Genomic DNA, 18,056 nt, shown 5'->3' with positions numbered 1-18,056 from the left:
GAGAGAGAGTGTGTGAAAGAGAGAGCGTGGAAAATAAACATGTGAACCTGTAGAATGTTGTGTTAATTGTGTGTGTTTCTCAAAGGGAAATGTGTTTATGGGATGTCAGCGACGGCCGTTGTATCGAGTTCACAAAGTTGGCCTGTGCTCACACCGGTATACAGGTAACTTTCTCAAGACTACACCTCATGAATCACAGAGAACATCTTACAGTATTTAGATGTGAATAAATCTCTTGTGTTTCAACAGTTTTATCAGTTCACCATCGGAACACAGAGAGAGGGCCGTCTCCTGTGCCATGGCCATTACCCAGAAATCCTAGTCGTGGATGCCACCAGCCTGGAGGTTCTGTACTCGCTCGTGTCCAAGATTTCCCCAGACTGGATCAGTTCAATGAGCGTCATTCACTCGCACCGCACGCAGGGTAACTCCCGCTCTGATATGAGACGCTTTTTATACGTCATAAACCACACGTGTTGCAAAGATACAGACAAATATTTCAACAAAATCAAACCTCAGGAGTGACATTAAGTCATCCAACAGCAATGTGAAAGACTGACCACTTGACAACACACATGAAAACTGTCATAAAAATCCAGGTTATTAAAATAAATATTTATTTTACTTTTCTAAAAAACATGACATAATGAATGAAATATGACTGTTGTGTTGCTTAAAAGTGAATCTGAACTTGTTTTCTTTGACGTATTTGAGGTGCCAATAAATGCAGATGGAAACAATGTTTTTATTTGAAGTTTGGGAGAAATACTGTTAGCAGTTCACAGGATGAAACATTTTACCTCAACACGTGAAATGCTATCATTTTGAAAATGGTCTCTTATTTTTTTTCTGTGGTTATAGGTGGTGTATTTATGGCAGAATAAAAATAAAAGTCACATACTTCTGTGACACTGTTTTGTATTTTCACCATTTAAATGACCCATAATGCATCTCATGTCATGTGTGTTTAAGAGGACACAGTGGTTGCCGTATCTGTCACTGGGATTCTGAAGGTGTGGATCATCACAGCAGAAGTCAGCCGGATGCAGGTGAGAATCACGCTAGTCTTCATTTAAACTTCTGATTTAAAACACCATGCTCATGGTGTGAGTCTCCAGAGATCCATGCCCATGTGTGTGTTCATTCTGTATGTGTGTGTGTTCAGCAGGATCTGGATCCAGTGTTTGAGAAGAGTCAAAGCCCATCTACTGTCAGGGCTGTCAGAGTATCTCATTCTGCACATTCACACAACTCTCACTGCTGGTGGTGTGCTCCAAATACTGGAGAGTAAGTGTGTGTGTGTATTTGTGCGTGTGAGTATGTGTCAGTCCGTTTGTTTGTGCGTGTGCATGTGTTTGCATGTATGATGCTGGTGGTGTTGTCTAAGTGTAAGCGTGTGTGTGTGTTTGTATGTTCTTCTGTATGACTAACTGATGTTGTGTTGTGTGTGTTACAGGTGTTTGACTCTGGCGATTTCTCTCTGCTGTGTTCTGTTCCAAGTGAGAGCGGTCAGTCGTGGTCTGGAGGCGAGTTCATCGCTGCAGATAAAGTCATCATATGGACTGAAGATGGCTGCAGCCACATTTACAAACTACCACCCAGGTGACAACAACACCTACATACACACAATTACCAACAAACAAAAGCGCACTTGCAAACTACCAACACACTTACAACGCTATATTAAACCCAAATGATCTACATGTGACCAAATAACAATCGCACATTTACACACCATCACCAATTACTGTACACATGATCACACACTTACACTCTGTCAACATGACAATGCAAACACAAACTTGCAACAAATGACGTCATACTCAGACCTCATACCTGTGTGTGTCACAGTTGTCTCCCGGCGAGTGAACATTTCGCAGTAGTGTTGGGAAAACCACAGAAGGCTCCATTCCACCGCTGGTGTACAGTATAGCGGACAGCATTGACAAACAGGTCAGAAATTAATATTGTTTATGTTATTAAACACGTTTGTCACCATGAGCATAGACATAGAAGCTGACACGGCTTTGCAAAAAATGAAATAAAAGCGATTTTTCACTTTCATGGTTCTTTATAATAAATGCAGTAAATTGATGTTTAGCAGATTTGTGTTAAATTTGTGTCTGTAATATTTCTCAGTAGTCTGGTCCTAGTCTAGTCTGTTTATGTGTTTGTACAGCATTTTATGTGTGTGTTTTGTTTATTTATGATTTGCTCTTTTGTCTGTTGTTGACCCCTCCCCTCAACTCCGGCCCTTGCCCCTCCCAGTTGGAGGAGGTGTGGCAGGGGCAGTGTGTTGTGGTGTGTCTACCTGACAGCGGTTGTGATGCGGAGCTCTACACTCCTGAATTGCAATACAGCCAACGGCCTCTAGAGGCACCAGTAAGCCCAGCTGACAGACGCAGACACGCCAGCGGGGGGCGCTCTAGATGCATAAATATGCCCCAGACATCCAGTCACTAAATAGGGATTTCATAAATTGATCATAGTGACTATTATAATCAGACAATTCAAACCTGTGAATCGAAATTATATGTTAATAACATCACATGTTAAGGTTTTTCTACGGTTGTTATTATAACAGGGTTCCCACTCTAATACAAATATGAAAAAAATATATACATAAAAAATCTTTAAAACATTACATTTGCATATTTGATACACACTAATAACACTATTTTTCAAAAGTTCAGGGTCATAGATTATTATAATTTTTTCACATTTAGAATAACACAAATGAAACTATTATGTATTTCAATGTTTCATCATCTTTGTAAGCTCAAGCTTGAGTTTTCATCTATTCAGTCTAAGTCATCCATTTAAAAAACATTTTTGTTTTTTAATGAAATCTTTTTTTTACCAGAAGTGAATTTTGTCTGCATAAATCATTTTAAACATTTAAGCACCCTTAAAGTGGACCCAAAAATTTTATATAATCTTGAAATTTTAAATCTTTGAGTTTATTTTTTCCGCAGAACACAAAAAAAGATATTTTGAAGAAAGGTGGTAACCGAAAATAACTGGCCCCCATTTTATTGACACAAAACCAATGCAAGTGAATGGGTCCAGCTAACAACATTATTCAAAATATCTTCTTTAGTGTTCTGCTGAAGAAAGAACTTCATACAGGCTTGACATGACAATTGGGTGAGTAAATGATGACAGAATTTTTATTTTTGGGTGAACTGTCACTTTAAATCAAAGTGTCATTAAAATGTCTGTGTAGGGTGACCTAACAACTTTTGAATGATGGTTTGTCATATTCTCTCAGTTATTCTTGGCTTTATATTCTAACATTACAATTTATCTGAACGATTGATTCGTGACTGAATTTAAACAACTTGATATTCTTATCTATAAATCTCTAAAAGAATCATGCAGTTTCATTGGTTGAACAGAGTGGGAAACCTGTCATTGACAAACGTAGCTTTGAATCAGTGAATCTGATTGGATGTCTTTAAGTGTCTGGCGTTTCTGCCTCCATCTCGCTGTCTTTGAAGAATCACTTTAATTCGCCAGGTCTCATGCTCCTCCCACTAAATCGGCCAATCATTGAGTCCCCTCATCCGTCTTCACCTGTTGAAGAAGCATGCGGCATCCCTGAGCTTCTTCACACTCGCTGCCGCATCAGATCGCATGCAAACGGATGAATCTGACAGATCTAGTATGCTGGTAAACAGCTCAGAAAACAAGTTGCTTTTTTATACTAACATTTATGAGTCTTTGATTTGCTTTTTCAGCCATATTATTAAAATGATTGAAAAGCAAAGAATATTTTTACTTATCTTTTAAAATTTGACGAATATATTACTTTCAAATATTGAATTGAATATTATTGAAAAAAATATTTAAATAATTAATGAAATATTATAGTGTTATTAGGGCCAGTAGCTGGGACGTGGCACATTTTTCATTTATAGTTTTTTAATCGGGGATCTTTCTGTTCGTTTCTTTTTGGTTTGGAGTGTGCAGGCGTGTAGCATGTTGTCACGTGTGATTGTGTGGTTTTCTCTGAATGAAAGCTTTGCACTATATTCAATACATCACGCTCCGAATATATGAAAGCACAACAAGTTTATCATACACAGTTGACACACACACACACACGGTTATATTTTTGAAAGAAATACACTTGAAAAGTTTTTAATCAAGTAAATACAAATTTTGTGTTTAAAAAAATCTTATTTTTTATTAATTAAACATATATTTTTGTCTTGAACACAGTCATAGAAGCTGAAAAAAAACTTAATATGATTAATAATAATAGTGGTTTATTATCTAAGCTGTCTTTTACCGTTTTAGTGGTTCTACCACACAAACTGACTCTTTTATTTACAAAGTTTTAACTTGAACATTAGCCTAGTCTTAAAATAAAAAAACACAATTCACCCTGTGTTCATATTGTGTTGTTTTGTTTGTGTCATGACTCAAACGTCTGTCGTGTCTCAGTCATGATTCTGCATCATTTCCCTTCTCACAGGAAATAGATGCTCATGTTTAAATCATACAGAGATGCGGTTCACAGAGACTGGTGCCGTCGGGCACTGGGTGTTTTTCAGCGTGTGTCTTGTAGTGAGTGACTTTCTCTGATGCTGTGATGATTTGCAGATGTGTTTTTGATGTTTCTGTGTGCGTCCTCACAGCTCCTGATCTGTCCACCGGTCACCCGATTCTTTTATGGCCGGAGGGAACCCTTCCACAAGCTACTGATTCAAGGAGATTCTGCCGGGAGACTGACGTTGTGGAGCATTCCGGAAACATCTCCCTTACCGCCGCTCTCATCCACTGAAGGTACGGGACTCAGCACTGCCCCCTAGTGTCCAATCTACTACATAAAGACATTGTTTGTCCCACACATCATATATATTTTCTCTCAGAGCTGCAGGTGTCGGCCAGCATCAGTCTCCAGGAGGCCTTTGATAAGCTGACTCCATCTCCGGCCGGCATCATTGACCAGTTGAGCGTTCTGCCCAGCTCCAATGATCCCATCAAGGTGACGGCCAGCGTGTACATCCCCTCTCAGGGTCGGCTGGTGTGCGGCCGTGAGGACGGAAGCATAATACTTGTTCCTGCCACTCAGACGGCCATCGTTCAGCTCCTGCAGGGAGAACACATGCTGCGCAGAGGTGCTCATGAGAATCAACACAAGACCTCTCATCTACACTAGTACGCTTCTTCATGTATTCGTCTGTTTGTGTGCAGGATGGCCTCCTCATCGAACCCTCAGAGGTCACAGACACAAGGTCACGTGTTTGCTGTACCCACATCAGGTGTCTCCACGCTACGATCAGCGCTCGCTGGTGTCCGGAGGTGTGGACTTCTCTGTCATCATCTGGGACATTTTCACAGGCGAGATGAAGCACATCTTCTGCGTTCACGGGGGAGAAATCACACAGCTGATCGTGCCTCCTGAAAACTGCAGCGTAAGTTTCATGTGTGTCAAATTAAAATAAACAAGAAGAACTGCGATTAACATACAGCAAGCCTGATTGCTGAATTAATCATATTAATGCCTAATACTGAAATAATTCTCAATTAAATTTACATCTCTGGAAGAAATAAGAGACCGCTTTGTTTTTATGTGCATTTATTGGCAGAAAATAAAAATAATAATTAGGGCTGTCAAACGATTAATCGCGATTAAAAGTTTGTGTTTACATAATATATGTCCGTGTACGTTGTGTTTAAAATCACATACACATGCATTTATATATTAAAGAAAAGTTTAAAATATAAAATTGTAAACGATTATATGTTATTTAAGTTATTCATAAATATATAAATAATGCATCTAAAAAATGTATTATATACATTAATGTATATGTATATGTTTTTGTTTTTTCAAATACAAAATTAATAGAGACAATACACAGACACATATTATGTAAAAAACGTTTATTCTGTATGCGTTTAATCACGATTAATCATTTGACCATACTAATAATAATATGAATAATATAATATTAATAACAAAACATTTTCAATTCATTATGGGGTAACATTGTATCTCACTGCAACAAAGTTGTAATCCTTGCAGGGCTGAAGGGAGAAGATGAGTTACCATGGTGACAGTGATGTGATGAGCAGGGATGTATCTGGTGTGTTTCTCATGGTCAAGGTTTCTCATGACAATACATCACCACTCAAGAACATCACCTGTCAACACACACACACTCTTAATGTGTTTCCTGCTCTGGTTGACCCACATCACTTTTCTTATTTTGTAGAATGTTTTTAATTTGTCTGTTCAAATGTTGTCCTCCACCTCCTTCCATCATTTATAGATGTGTTGATGCGGTTTCATGACTCAATAACAGAAGCTCTAATCTCTCACTCCCACCTCGGTGACCAATTAGATTGAGACTTTTCATATGAAATGTCAGAGCGAGAGTTTACAATGTCTCCAAAATACAATCAGAAGAGTGGACTCTGCTGTTGTCCTGGCAACGCTCCCGCTCTCCCCTTAAGTCATGCTTGACCTTTGCTGTGGGATTTGTTGTATGACACAAACAGCCGGTGACCTTACGTGAAGCGCTCTGCTTTCCCATTTTTTCATTTGGTTCTCCGTGATATCATTTCCAATTTCATTGTTGGAAGGTTTTGACTCTCGGTTGTTATTTAGCTCGTGTTGACGACGTTGTTGGCATTTCATAATTCGCTGGTAGAAGCCGTCGTGTTCTTTGTGAAAAAGAATCAATGCGGACAGAATGATATCAGAGCAGACATTTGTGCAGTGGAAATAATAAATATATAATTAAATAAATATAGTTGTACTTAAAAACTGCACACTTTGTCTGGAGAGGTTGAATGTGATTTTACTTACTGATCTCATCTTGTGCTTTTGGTGTTCAAGTTTCTCTCCCAGTGTTAGTTGTCCTCATATGTGATGTGTACGGTCATCATTGAGTGTGAAACTCGTTGTGTATTTGTGTTTGTGTAGACGCGTGTGCAGCACTGCGTGTGTTCCGTGGCCAGCGATCACTCCGTCGGTCTGCTCAGTCTGAGAGAGAGAAAGTGCATCATGTTGGCCTCCAGACATCTCTTCCCCATCCAGGTGATCAAATGGAGGCCGTGTGACGATTACCTGGTGGTGGGATGTTCCGATGGATCCGTGTACGTGTGGCAGATGGACACAGGTGAGTCTCAGGGTTCAAGGTCAGCTTCACAGATCAGAAACCGTCTGTCGCAGTGGAAGCAACCAGACAGATTATTATTTGAAGTCATGATGGTTGTGTGTGATTGTTGTCCCGTCTGAGGACACGACTCTGTCTCTGTGACCATTGTGTGATGTGTGTGTGTTTGTCAGGGGCTCTGGACCGTTGTGTGATGGGTATCACAGCGGTGGAGATTCTGAACGCATGCGATGAGGCCGTACCCGCAGCGCTGGACTCTCTCAATCACCCCGCGGTCAATCTGAAACAGGCCATGACCCGCCGCAGTCTCGCTGCGCTCAAGAACATGGCACAACACAAGCTGCAGACGCTCGCCACAAACCTGCTCGCTGCAGACAACGCTGACAAGGTGTGTGTGGGTCACAGTATGTGTGTCTGTCTCACAGTCTGTCTTTCACTCTCTCTCTGTTTCTCTTCTTCTCTGTGTCTTTGATTTCTCTTATCATCTATTCTGTTGGTCCGTTGACCTTTTTGTTCTAGAATGCGTGCACGCACATTCATACACAGAAACACAGAAACACACAAAAGTGTGATGCTTGGGGTAATAGGGATGTTCAAATCACTTTTCTGTGTCTTTTGTGTGAGATTGACAGTTAATGATGGAGTAATTTAAATGTGATCTGCCTGTGTCCTTATTGTTCGCATTGGTGTTCTGTACGACAGACACACACTATCTGAACTAATGACACAACCATCAGCAATCAAACACCCTGACTATGGATCTGTTTGTGTGTGTGTGTGTGTGTGTGTGTGTGTGTGTGTGTGTGTCTATGTGTGTGGCAGTTTTTACTTATGAGCATTAATATCAGTAACACCGAACATAAGAAACAACATTGTTATTAAAAATAATTATTACAAAATAAAATAACATTTGATTATAATCAAATATTTAAATAATCAAATGAAACAATCCTGCTCTCACACTTTGAGTGTTTTTGTGTCCTTGAGATTTTTGACAGACAGTGTGTGTAATGTATTTGAGTGTGTTTGTTTAACGCTTCTGTGTGTGTGTTTGTGTATTGATTTAGTAATGGCCTGCTGATGTTTTGCATCTATATTTGTCTGTGAGTGTTGCTGTCATGGACATACCCGCTAGTTCTTATAAACACACAAAAGTTGTGGTCTGGTCACATGATGTGTGTACTGTAGAGGTGTCACAGTGTTCCATTATATTCATTATGATTGACTTTCAGAAATCGTTTAGGTTTTAAAGAATTATACTGTTTGTGTGAGGGTGTGTGTGTGTGGATCAGGCTGTGGTTTTATTTGTGTTTTTTCTTATCTTTTAAGTCATTAGCAGTTGTCCTGTGGGGTGTGTGTGTGTGTGTGTGTGTGTGTAATAATCAGTTTTTATTATTCATGCACACACACACACACACAAGCTATCCCTTCACGGCAGATGTGTAAATGTCCTCTAGAGGGCAGTGTGCCTCCATGCGCAGAAATGTTTTTCTACGTCCATATGTTTGTGTGTTTGTTTGTTCTCTAAATTCTTGTTGATTCTAAATGTTGAGCTTTAACATTCAAATTTTTTTCACACTTTTCAGGCCACAGCTTCTTGTGTGTCGTTTGTTTGTTCGTTTTAATGAATTCACATCACAGGAGTAGGGTGTGTGAGTGTCTGATCTATATCTGTGACGCAGGATTGTGCGTGTGGAAATAATTGCTGAATCGGGATCGGTCACTGCTAGCGCTCGTCCAATCAGATCGCAGGATGATGTTATGTCAGGCATACAGGAGTGATATCTTGTTATGCTGACATTAAATACGTTGTGATGCGAGCAGCGTGACAGCGTGTCTACACCGAATGCGGCGCGACCCGACAATAGGACGCATTAGAACCCATTATAATTTTAGGGTATGAGTCAAGTCATACAGCGTCTGAATGTTTCCAGAGAGGTCTGATCTGAGAACAGGTGTCATGTAATGATTCTGATCTCATCTGATGTGTTAAATATAGTGCAGTGATGCTGTGATGAGTCGTGTGCTGCTGACCGTGATGCTTCAACTCTCAAGCAAACTTGACAAACTATTGTCTGTTACGTCATGTTTAAAAGTTGAATAAAAACACTAAAAGATTTGATTTAGAGAGAAACTCTTGTGAGTGAAGGACAGGATGGAGTAAATACATTGGGTATCAAAGGTGTTTTAACATTTAGGTCGGGTTTCGCAGACAAGTCTTCGCTTAAGACCGGACTCTGTCTTAGTTAAATTAGGATATTTAAGTGACTTTTATTAAAATGCCTTGGATGAAAACATCACTGGTGTGGTTCTGTTATATCATGTGATGTAGTTTAAGTTATATATTAAATTTGAAAACTCGACTCTGATTGGCCGGAACGAAGGTGTGCACTTAAATCCATTAACGCACGGCTAGCTGTGGATTATCCCCTACAAATGTCAGGCCATTTATTTTCATTAACAACATATTAAACCTTCATTTTAGTATATCTAGCCTTAAAAGAATACTTCACCCCAAAATGTATATAATATATATCTGTATAAATATCTTTGTTCTGATGAATGCAGAGAAAGATATTTGGAAGAATGCTTCTAACCACATAGATCTTGCCCCCCATTGACTCCCATAGTAGGAATAATACAATTATTTTAAAATTGTATTTTGTTGTGTTCAACACAAATGAAGACATTTTGAAGAATGTAGGACAGCTAACAGTTCTGGATCACTTTTGCCTACCATTGTTTTTTACTATGGGAGTCAATGTGGGTCAAAAGCTGTCTGGTTATAAACATTCTTCCAAATATCTTTCCCTGTGTCATCAGAAAGACATTTATACACATTTGAAAAAGCTTGAAGGTGTAAAATTTTTGGGTGAAGATTCACTTTAAGCCTTGAAGCCGGGCATAAAGTACAGACTGCAGTTTATTAGAGCCGCTGACATGACTTGTGCATTTTGACATGTTTTCATAAATTTTGAGAGCTGTTTTATTAACATTAAGCACATAAAACACATTGTAAGCCTTTTCCTGTTGTTTGAGTTATGTGTTATTGTGAGTTATTTATGTTTTTGTTTGTGTGTTTTCATTATCTGTAGTTTATCTGTAGTCATGCTGTACAAGATCACAGTTCAGAATATCTTTGGATAGTTAATTTGAGACCACGTGATGATGACAAACTGATATATGTGTGTGTGTGATGTAACGTTTTTGTGGATATGTGTGTTCATGTGATGTGTGCGATATATGTTTATCCGTTTGTGTGTGTGTGTCCAGCATTAAGCATTGTTGTAATTGCTGGATTTACTTTGAATTAATGTTGAAGAACAATGACGAGTCTGCTCATTAAATCCACTGCAGACTGATGAGCTGAAATAAATGCTGGAGGATTTAATGACATCATCACACACATCATCACAGAACATAAGAAATCATGCAGCTGATGACGGAGGAGGAACATTTGACTGATGTCCTTCAACGTTCTGACCAGTTTAATTTAACCTTTAAGAAGAAGATTCTGTGACATTGACTAGTGATTTACTAATAAAACCAACCAATCCAACCGCTAGTCAGACAGACAACAGAAGGACTTTATGAACTGAATCCAGCCTTGCTTGAAACTGTGAGGTCTTTGAAAATACAAACGAGAGATCATTTCTTCCCCAAACATTCTTTTATCTTCTAGAGTTGAACTAAAGCAACCTTATTGCCTCACTCTTCAACAGTGCTCTAAGAGCGGTTTTGCTTTGGATAAATGTTACGTTTAACTTTTGCGTGTCTTGTCTTTCTGTAGGGTAACATGCCCAAATACTCTCATAACTCTCTGGTCGTTCAGTCCATGAAGACGAACATCACAGATCCAGACATGCACGTGCTGTTCTTCGACGTGGAAGCCGTTATCATTCAGCTGTTGACCGAAGAAGCCCAGCGGCCGAACCCCACGCTCGTATCGCCCGAGACGTTGCAGAAGACGCCCGGCGGGGCCGATAAGGGCGGATCCTTCCTGGCCAACAAGATTTTCAAACAGGTCAGACTCTCCTCACCTGTTTACTGATTTCGCTGTGGTCTTTTACGGCGTCGATAGAAATGTGAGGTTAAATGTTTTACACTTACGATCTTGCCCGTGCAGGTGAAGGAGACCATCAAAGAGAACATCAAAGAGCACCTTCTGGATGAGGATGAGGATGAAGAAGAAGAGCAGCGTCGCCGCGAGGAGAAGTCCAAGTCCTTGAGTTTATTAGAGTATAATCTCACCATGGACACGGCCAAACTCTTCATGTCCTGCCTGCACGCATGGGGTCTGAACGGAGAACTGGATGAGGTGTGTTTGAACCGCCTGGGCATGCTCAGACCGCACACACCCATCTCCTTCGGCCTGATCTCCCGCGGTGGTCACATGTCCCTCATGCTGCCCACCTTTAAAGATTCTCTGCTGAGGCGACTGGCGCAGGGATGTGCGGACGGACACAAACTGTCCGTCACCGAGGTCGTAGGTAAGGGCACGTACGGCGTGTCCAGGGCGGTGACCACGCAGCACCTGCTGTCCGTCATCTCGTTGGCCAACACGCTGATGGGCATGACCAACGCCACCTTCATCGGGGAGCACATGAAGAAAGCACCGACCAGGTGAGTTCAGAGCACTCATGTATGATTTCTTGTGGGGTCCAAGGGGACAGACGGAGGTTCAGGGTGTGTGCGCGGATAGTCAGATAGAAAGCATGAAGCATTTCATCTAGACCCCGAGGGATTTGTGTGTACCCACTGATGGGTATTGTGTTCTGGGGAGGGGTCGGGCGAGTGTTATTGAGCTCACGGAGGGCAGTGTTTGTTTGCCGATCATTCAGCTCGTCCTCATGTGGGAGATTGTACGGTCCAGGTAAACTGTCGGGCCGGCATCAACACGTGAAAGCCATCGATACGCTCCGTCGATGTGTTTGTGTATCATGTTTAGATTGAAGGAGAACTTCACCGATGTGTTTCAAAGTCACAGCTTTACCTTGAAATAATTTTCAACATAATGAAATCTTGAGCCGATCTGTTCGACTTTACCGTAGTAATCAACTGTACTTTAACAATCAACTATCATATTTTATGATGAGCTGTTTCCTTATAATGGGGAAGAAACGCGTAACGCTTAATTTATTACTTTTTTTGTTAAATAAGGACTCGCAGTTTGTGTTTATGACAAGGCCGAAACGTGGACTCGTGTCCTTCTGACTGCAGATTCAGGTTTACAAATCATTTATTCCTCCTCGCATTTTGCCCCTTCATGAACATCAACTTATGCTTCACCATAAAAACACCTTTTGGTTTCATGGTTTAATCAATTTAAACGATCAAAAACAACGCAAACATTGGTATTTTGAATTTGCGATAGGATTCAAATAAAAAACATTTCCCCCCATTTTGTGTACCCCCACTTCTCAAACCAAAGTTACAACCTTGATGGTGTTACGGTATTTATTTAATTTAGCGATGAAAATCTAGAAAGTCGAAACAAAATTCTTCAAGGTGTTTTTGTAAATCTTTGTAATACTGCAAATTTTACTTCTACCATTATGGATAAGCATTTTTTTATTTAATATATAATTGATTTTCATATAAGAAAAACCATTGGTGTTACAATGATGGGGCAGTTTGTTTACATGTCATACAAAAATTATATATTTAATGCAAAATCAAGTTTCTTATTTCCTTCTAATGATGATCCGGAAATGTTCTTGATGTCTAGTTTCAGGGAATTTTTATCTATTTTCGAGAACTTTCTCTTTTCATCCATGTAAATCAAGACTGTGTGATAGAAACCCAGGTTGTCTGAAATACGGAGAAAACTCCATAGACAGATACTAAAACAAAACTGAATCTGTTTTTTTAGCTCTGAGCAATATTTGATTCTAGTTTTTATGAGGCAATTTCATGTTTATGGGCTTCTTCTATATTTTTTTAAATTCTCTTCATAGAACAGCAAGATTAACTAAACAGAAAGAGATCTGTCAATATTCCTCTAAACAAAGTCGAGCTAAAACAAACTAATTTAAGGTTCAAAAATATAAAGTAGTTTATTGCTCTGTGTGGACATTTGGACTTTTATTGTATTTTACAACATGTTCAGAGTAAATTTGAAAGCCTTAAACCCGAGATGCTCTTAAGATTGTTCTCATGTTTTGATAACATCACGTCCACATGTGTGTTTTCTGTGGATTTGGTGTTTTTAATATATTGTAGTTTTTTTCAGTTAATAAAACTCTCGCCGACATCCTCTCAATTCCTTTCAGCCGACAAAATGTTTTCAGTCTCGCTCCGAACTTTGTAAAAGCTGTTTAAGTTGTGGCCTCTCTCTCCTCTCAAACGGCCCGAACAGACGCAGGATTTAAAGATCTCGGGGAGGTTTCTTCCAGACTTTAATGAGGTCAGACTCTTGTTAGAGTGAATGCGACAGGTGGACGAGAGAATAATGATCACAGGAGGAGACGCTGGAAACTTGATAGAGCATTAGCCGGAAAAAAAAAACTAGAGAGAGAGAGAGAGAGACTAAGACATCTCCTGAAAGAGAGTTTTAGATGTAGCTAAAAAAATTTAAAAATATATTTTTTCTCCCTTTTGATCACTTTTTAACCTTTGGTGAAGTGAACCGAGAAGGGAAGAAGTAGGGCCGTACGATTAATCGTATTTTAATCGTGATAAACTTTTATGCTTCCCACAATTAACTGAGCATAATCGTTGTGATAAAAATGTTTTAAAAGCAAGCACAAAACTCCCTATAAGGACAGAAAATCATCGCAAAGCTTGTATCTTTTAAACTGACACTTTACAGGAAAAGCACACCGTTTTTTAATCGGCATTTGTATAATTTAAATAAGTTTTTGCATAACCCACAGACAAACATGAAGGGTGCCCAATACTAAGGATGAATAAAAATAAAACAAGAAATAAAAAGTGGAGTAGCAAGGTGTCATTCTGAATGTCACAAAATTGTGATTTTTTTTTGTGTGTGTTTAGATGATTTATAGCGTGCTATAAAATGCACTGTTGAAGAAGTTCAATGGCAGCAGATTATAACACGGAAGTGGAATTAAAAACCAAAGTCCTGAATTGAAAAAATAATGGTGTTTATTAACCTTGATTCAATTGTTTTTATCAAAATAACAGTGAAGATCATTTTTCCCATAACCGTGCAGCCCTAGGCACAAGTACATTTATTTTCCTGAACTGTTTTTAATTAAAAGACTTTTGTTACATACCTCGCAAAAGCATGCAGGTGCAAATGCAAGTCCAACAAGTGCATGCTGCATCTAAACATTTTATTTATGTTCGTTCGTTCAAGGAACACGCATGAAATGTTCATTTTAAATGTTTAATATGTGTTCCTTGTGTTTGTGTTGTGTGTCAGCGTGTCTGCCTTCGCAAGTTTAATTTTGTTGCGTTCTGAAATGTCAAGGAGTACACAGACTGATGTAGACACGCTTTTCAAACACAACAAACACAAATAAAAACATGTTGGGTATCCATGATTTATGGGTTTGTACCGACCCACACACATGCATAAATGCAAAGGATTGTACTGTATACCCACGCACACACACACATTTGTACACATGTATGCTCCTTTACACAAACACATGGTCATTTGTACACGCGTGTCTGGTCTGAGACACACAGGTTTGTGTCTGTGCTGAATTGTGTTTTGCAGATGTGTGTTAAATATTTGATTTGGTCTTTTGTGTTTTAGGCCCCCAAGACCAGGAACCCCAGAGACTCAGAGAAAGAGCAGCGTACAGACCTCCAGCCCGGCCATGCAGAGCCAGATCAAACAAGGTAACTACAAAGAGAAACTTGCCTTCAAAATAAAGTCCCGGAACATGAAAAATTCTGCTCGCACCACCAAACACATGCTGCTTACAAAGTCAAAAGAGTTTAAATGTAAAACCTCACACAGACACACACACACTGACACACACACACAGAGACTGATACACACACACACACAGAGACTGATACACACACACAGAGACTGATACACACACACAGAGACTGATACACACACACAGAGACTGATACACACACACACACAGAGACCGATACACACACACAGAGACCGATACACACACACAGAGACCGATACACACACAGAGAGACTGATACACACACACAGAGACTGATACACACACACACAGAGACTGATACACACACACAGAGACTGATACACACACACAGAGACTGATACACACACACAGAGACTGATACACACACACAGAGACTGATACACACACACAGAGACTGATACACACACACAGAGACTGATACACACACACAGAGACTGATACACACACACAGAGACCGATACACACACACAGCGACCGATACACACACACAGCGACCGATACACACACACAGAGACCGATACACACACACAGAGACCGATACACACACACAGAGACCGATACACACACACAGAGACCGATACACACACACAGAGACCGATACACACACACAGAGACCGATACACACAAACAGAGACCGATACACACACACAGAGACCGATACACACACACAGAGACCGATACACACACACAGAGACCGATACACACACACAGAGACCGATACACACACACAGAGACCGATACACACACACAGAGACCGATACATACACACACACAAAGAGACCGATACACACACACAGAGACGGATACATACACACACACAGAGACTGATACACACACACACACAGAGAGACCGATACACACACACAGAGACGGATATACACACACACACACAGACAGACACAAGCACACACACAGATACACACACACACACACACAGAGACACAAACACGCAGACAGACACAAACAAACACACGCACACAGAGACACACACACATGGAGACAGACTCACACACACAGACAAAAACACACACACACAGATATACACGCACGCACAGAGAGACAAAAACACACATACAGACACAAACACACACACACACAGAGACAGACACAAACAAACACAGAGACAGACACAAACACACACAAACACACACACACACAAAGAGACAACCACACAGAGACAGACACACAGAGACAGACACAATCACATACAGACGCAAACACATACACACACTCACGCAGACACACACACAGAAACAGATACAAACACACACACACACACACACACACAGAGAAAGACACACACACTTAGTTTCCTAAAGTGTAACGTTGTCAATAGTACGATTCAGAAGTTTAGGGGGTCACAACATACCACTATTGTCTTTTTATTAAAAACCACAGTTATCGATATTGTGTTAATTTGACACATTTGAAAATATCCTAAATAATTCAACAGCCATTAAAAGTTTTGCTGTTAGAGCCACAATGGTTATTATAAACCAGTTCAAAAGAGTCATTTAATCATGTTCTTTGTGTTATTTCACCTCGTTCTGTCTTTCTGTCTTATTTCATTCAGTTCAGACTGCGAACACAACATGTTTCTTCAGTTCTCTTCTCTGGGTCACCCTGTCTGTTAAACCCTTTTAGCAACACACACACACTTCCTCCACACGTGCCCTAATTTGTCGGCCATCCCGAGCAGTCATTGTTCAGTCACAATAGAGACAGACTGTGAATAATCGCTTGTGTTCAGCAACACGCCGCACGCCTGTTCGTCCCCATTGAGACGGGACGTGTGTGTGTCGCTCTTCACCTCTCTGTGCCCAGAAGGGCCCGCAGCATCTCTTTCACATGCTAACCGCTCTTTCAGCGCTCGCAGAAACATCAGCCCTCCGTGTCCGACATTCTGACACGCGCCTGTCCGATGAATTCTCACGCTGAAAGAGATGGAGAAAATATAGTGAAAGAAGCCGTGCACTTTTATCTCCGAGAGAGAGAATATTGATCTCACACTTCTCTTAAGGTTCGTAGATGTAATGAAAGTTATTCAACGTGCGCCGCGTGTTTTCCCCCTCCTCGTTTCCTCTTATTGATCCGAACGGGTTTGTGAAACTGCGCTCAGGTTGTTATTAAGTGTTATTTAATGGAGTCGTTCTTTAAATCGGGCGTACAGATAAAAGACGAGCACGTGCCGTCGTCTGGTAAAGGCAGATCGAGGGATTTAGAGAAACAAACGGTTGAATTTAAGAGCAGATCTCACTCTCGAGACGAACAGAGGAGGTGCAGATGATTCCAGGAAGAGTGTCATAGAAAAATTTGCGAAGTTCTGTCGTTTGAAATGTGTTGTTATTTCAATTTAAATGTGTATCCTGGTGAACCTCTAATTGTTGAACAAATGTTCTTTTTCAAAAGGTTTGAAAAGTTTTTCTTTTGCTTTAGAGCGGCAAAAGTCCTTGAAAAATAATAAGATAAAGTTTTCTCTATTTTAAAAAAGAAAGTTTTGAAGATGTTGGTGCTGATGGAACTTTACTAGAGCTGTTTTATGAATTAAATTCAAATGTAAACTTTCTTCACGACAGGTACAGCGACTCTCTGTCTTTATGTGTGCATGCATGGCTTTGCTCTCGCTGTCTCTCTCTCTATCTCTCTCTCGCTCTCTCTCTCTTTCAGTGATGATGGAGCTCTTTCCCTCAGATATTTATGGGTTTTGAAGTTTGTTACACACTTAATGGATTTGTCTCTTAACACCTATGTTTTCCAAAATGTCAGAAGTTTGCGGGTCATGTGATGTTTTTCAGCTAAATATATTGATGTTGTCGTTTATGATAATTCGTGATTTGGAATCGTTCATGTTTAATATGAAAATCTAAATGAATCTAATTGAAATGGAGAAATAAACACAAAGATATGCCATAGAAGAACAATTTTTGGTTTATTAAGTCAAATGTTCTTTAAAGAATACACTCTTTCTTACTTTTCTTTACCTTTATTATCATTTCACATGTTGAAGGTTCTTTAAGGAACCAAAAGGCTCTTCTATGGCATC

The 18,056-nt window shown here is 39.9% G+C and overlaps 1 protein-coding gene across 1 annotated transcript in view; it reads left to right on the top strand.

The window, feature by feature from the left end:
- Positions 1 to 18,056, top strand: part of LOC130407602 (WD repeat-containing protein 7) — a 63,634-nt gene that overhangs the window by 1,238 nt on the left and 44,340 nt on the right. The window contains 16 exon segments of the mRNA XM_056730649.1: positions 86 to 164; positions 250 to 424; positions 973 to 1,049; positions 1,169 to 1,184; positions 1,187 to 1,287; positions 1,457 to 1,602; positions 1,852 to 1,874; positions 1,877 to 1,953; positions 4,644 to 4,791; positions 4,878 to 5,126; positions 5,203 to 5,423; positions 6,941 to 7,136; positions 7,307 to 7,521; positions 10,924 to 11,157; positions 11,260 to 11,756; positions 14,860 to 14,945. Of these exon segments, the coding sequence (XP_056586627.1) occupies positions 86 to 164; positions 250 to 424; positions 973 to 1,049; positions 1,169 to 1,184; positions 1,187 to 1,287; positions 1,457 to 1,602; positions 1,852 to 1,874; positions 1,877 to 1,953; positions 4,644 to 4,791; positions 4,878 to 5,126; positions 5,203 to 5,423; positions 6,941 to 7,136; positions 7,307 to 7,521; positions 10,924 to 11,157; positions 11,260 to 11,756; positions 14,860 to 14,945 (2,540 nt within the window).

This window comes from Triplophysa dalaica, chromosome 19 (assembly GCF_015846415.1).
Source record: "Triplophysa dalaica isolate WHDGS20190420 chromosome 19, ASM1584641v1, whole genome shotgun sequence".
Taxonomy (NCBI): domain Eukaryota; kingdom Metazoa; phylum Chordata; class Actinopteri; order Cypriniformes; family Nemacheilidae; genus Triplophysa; species Triplophysa dalaica.
The sequence above is the reverse complement of the archived record's forward strand: the minus strand, read 5'-3'. Positions and strand labels throughout refer to the sequence as shown.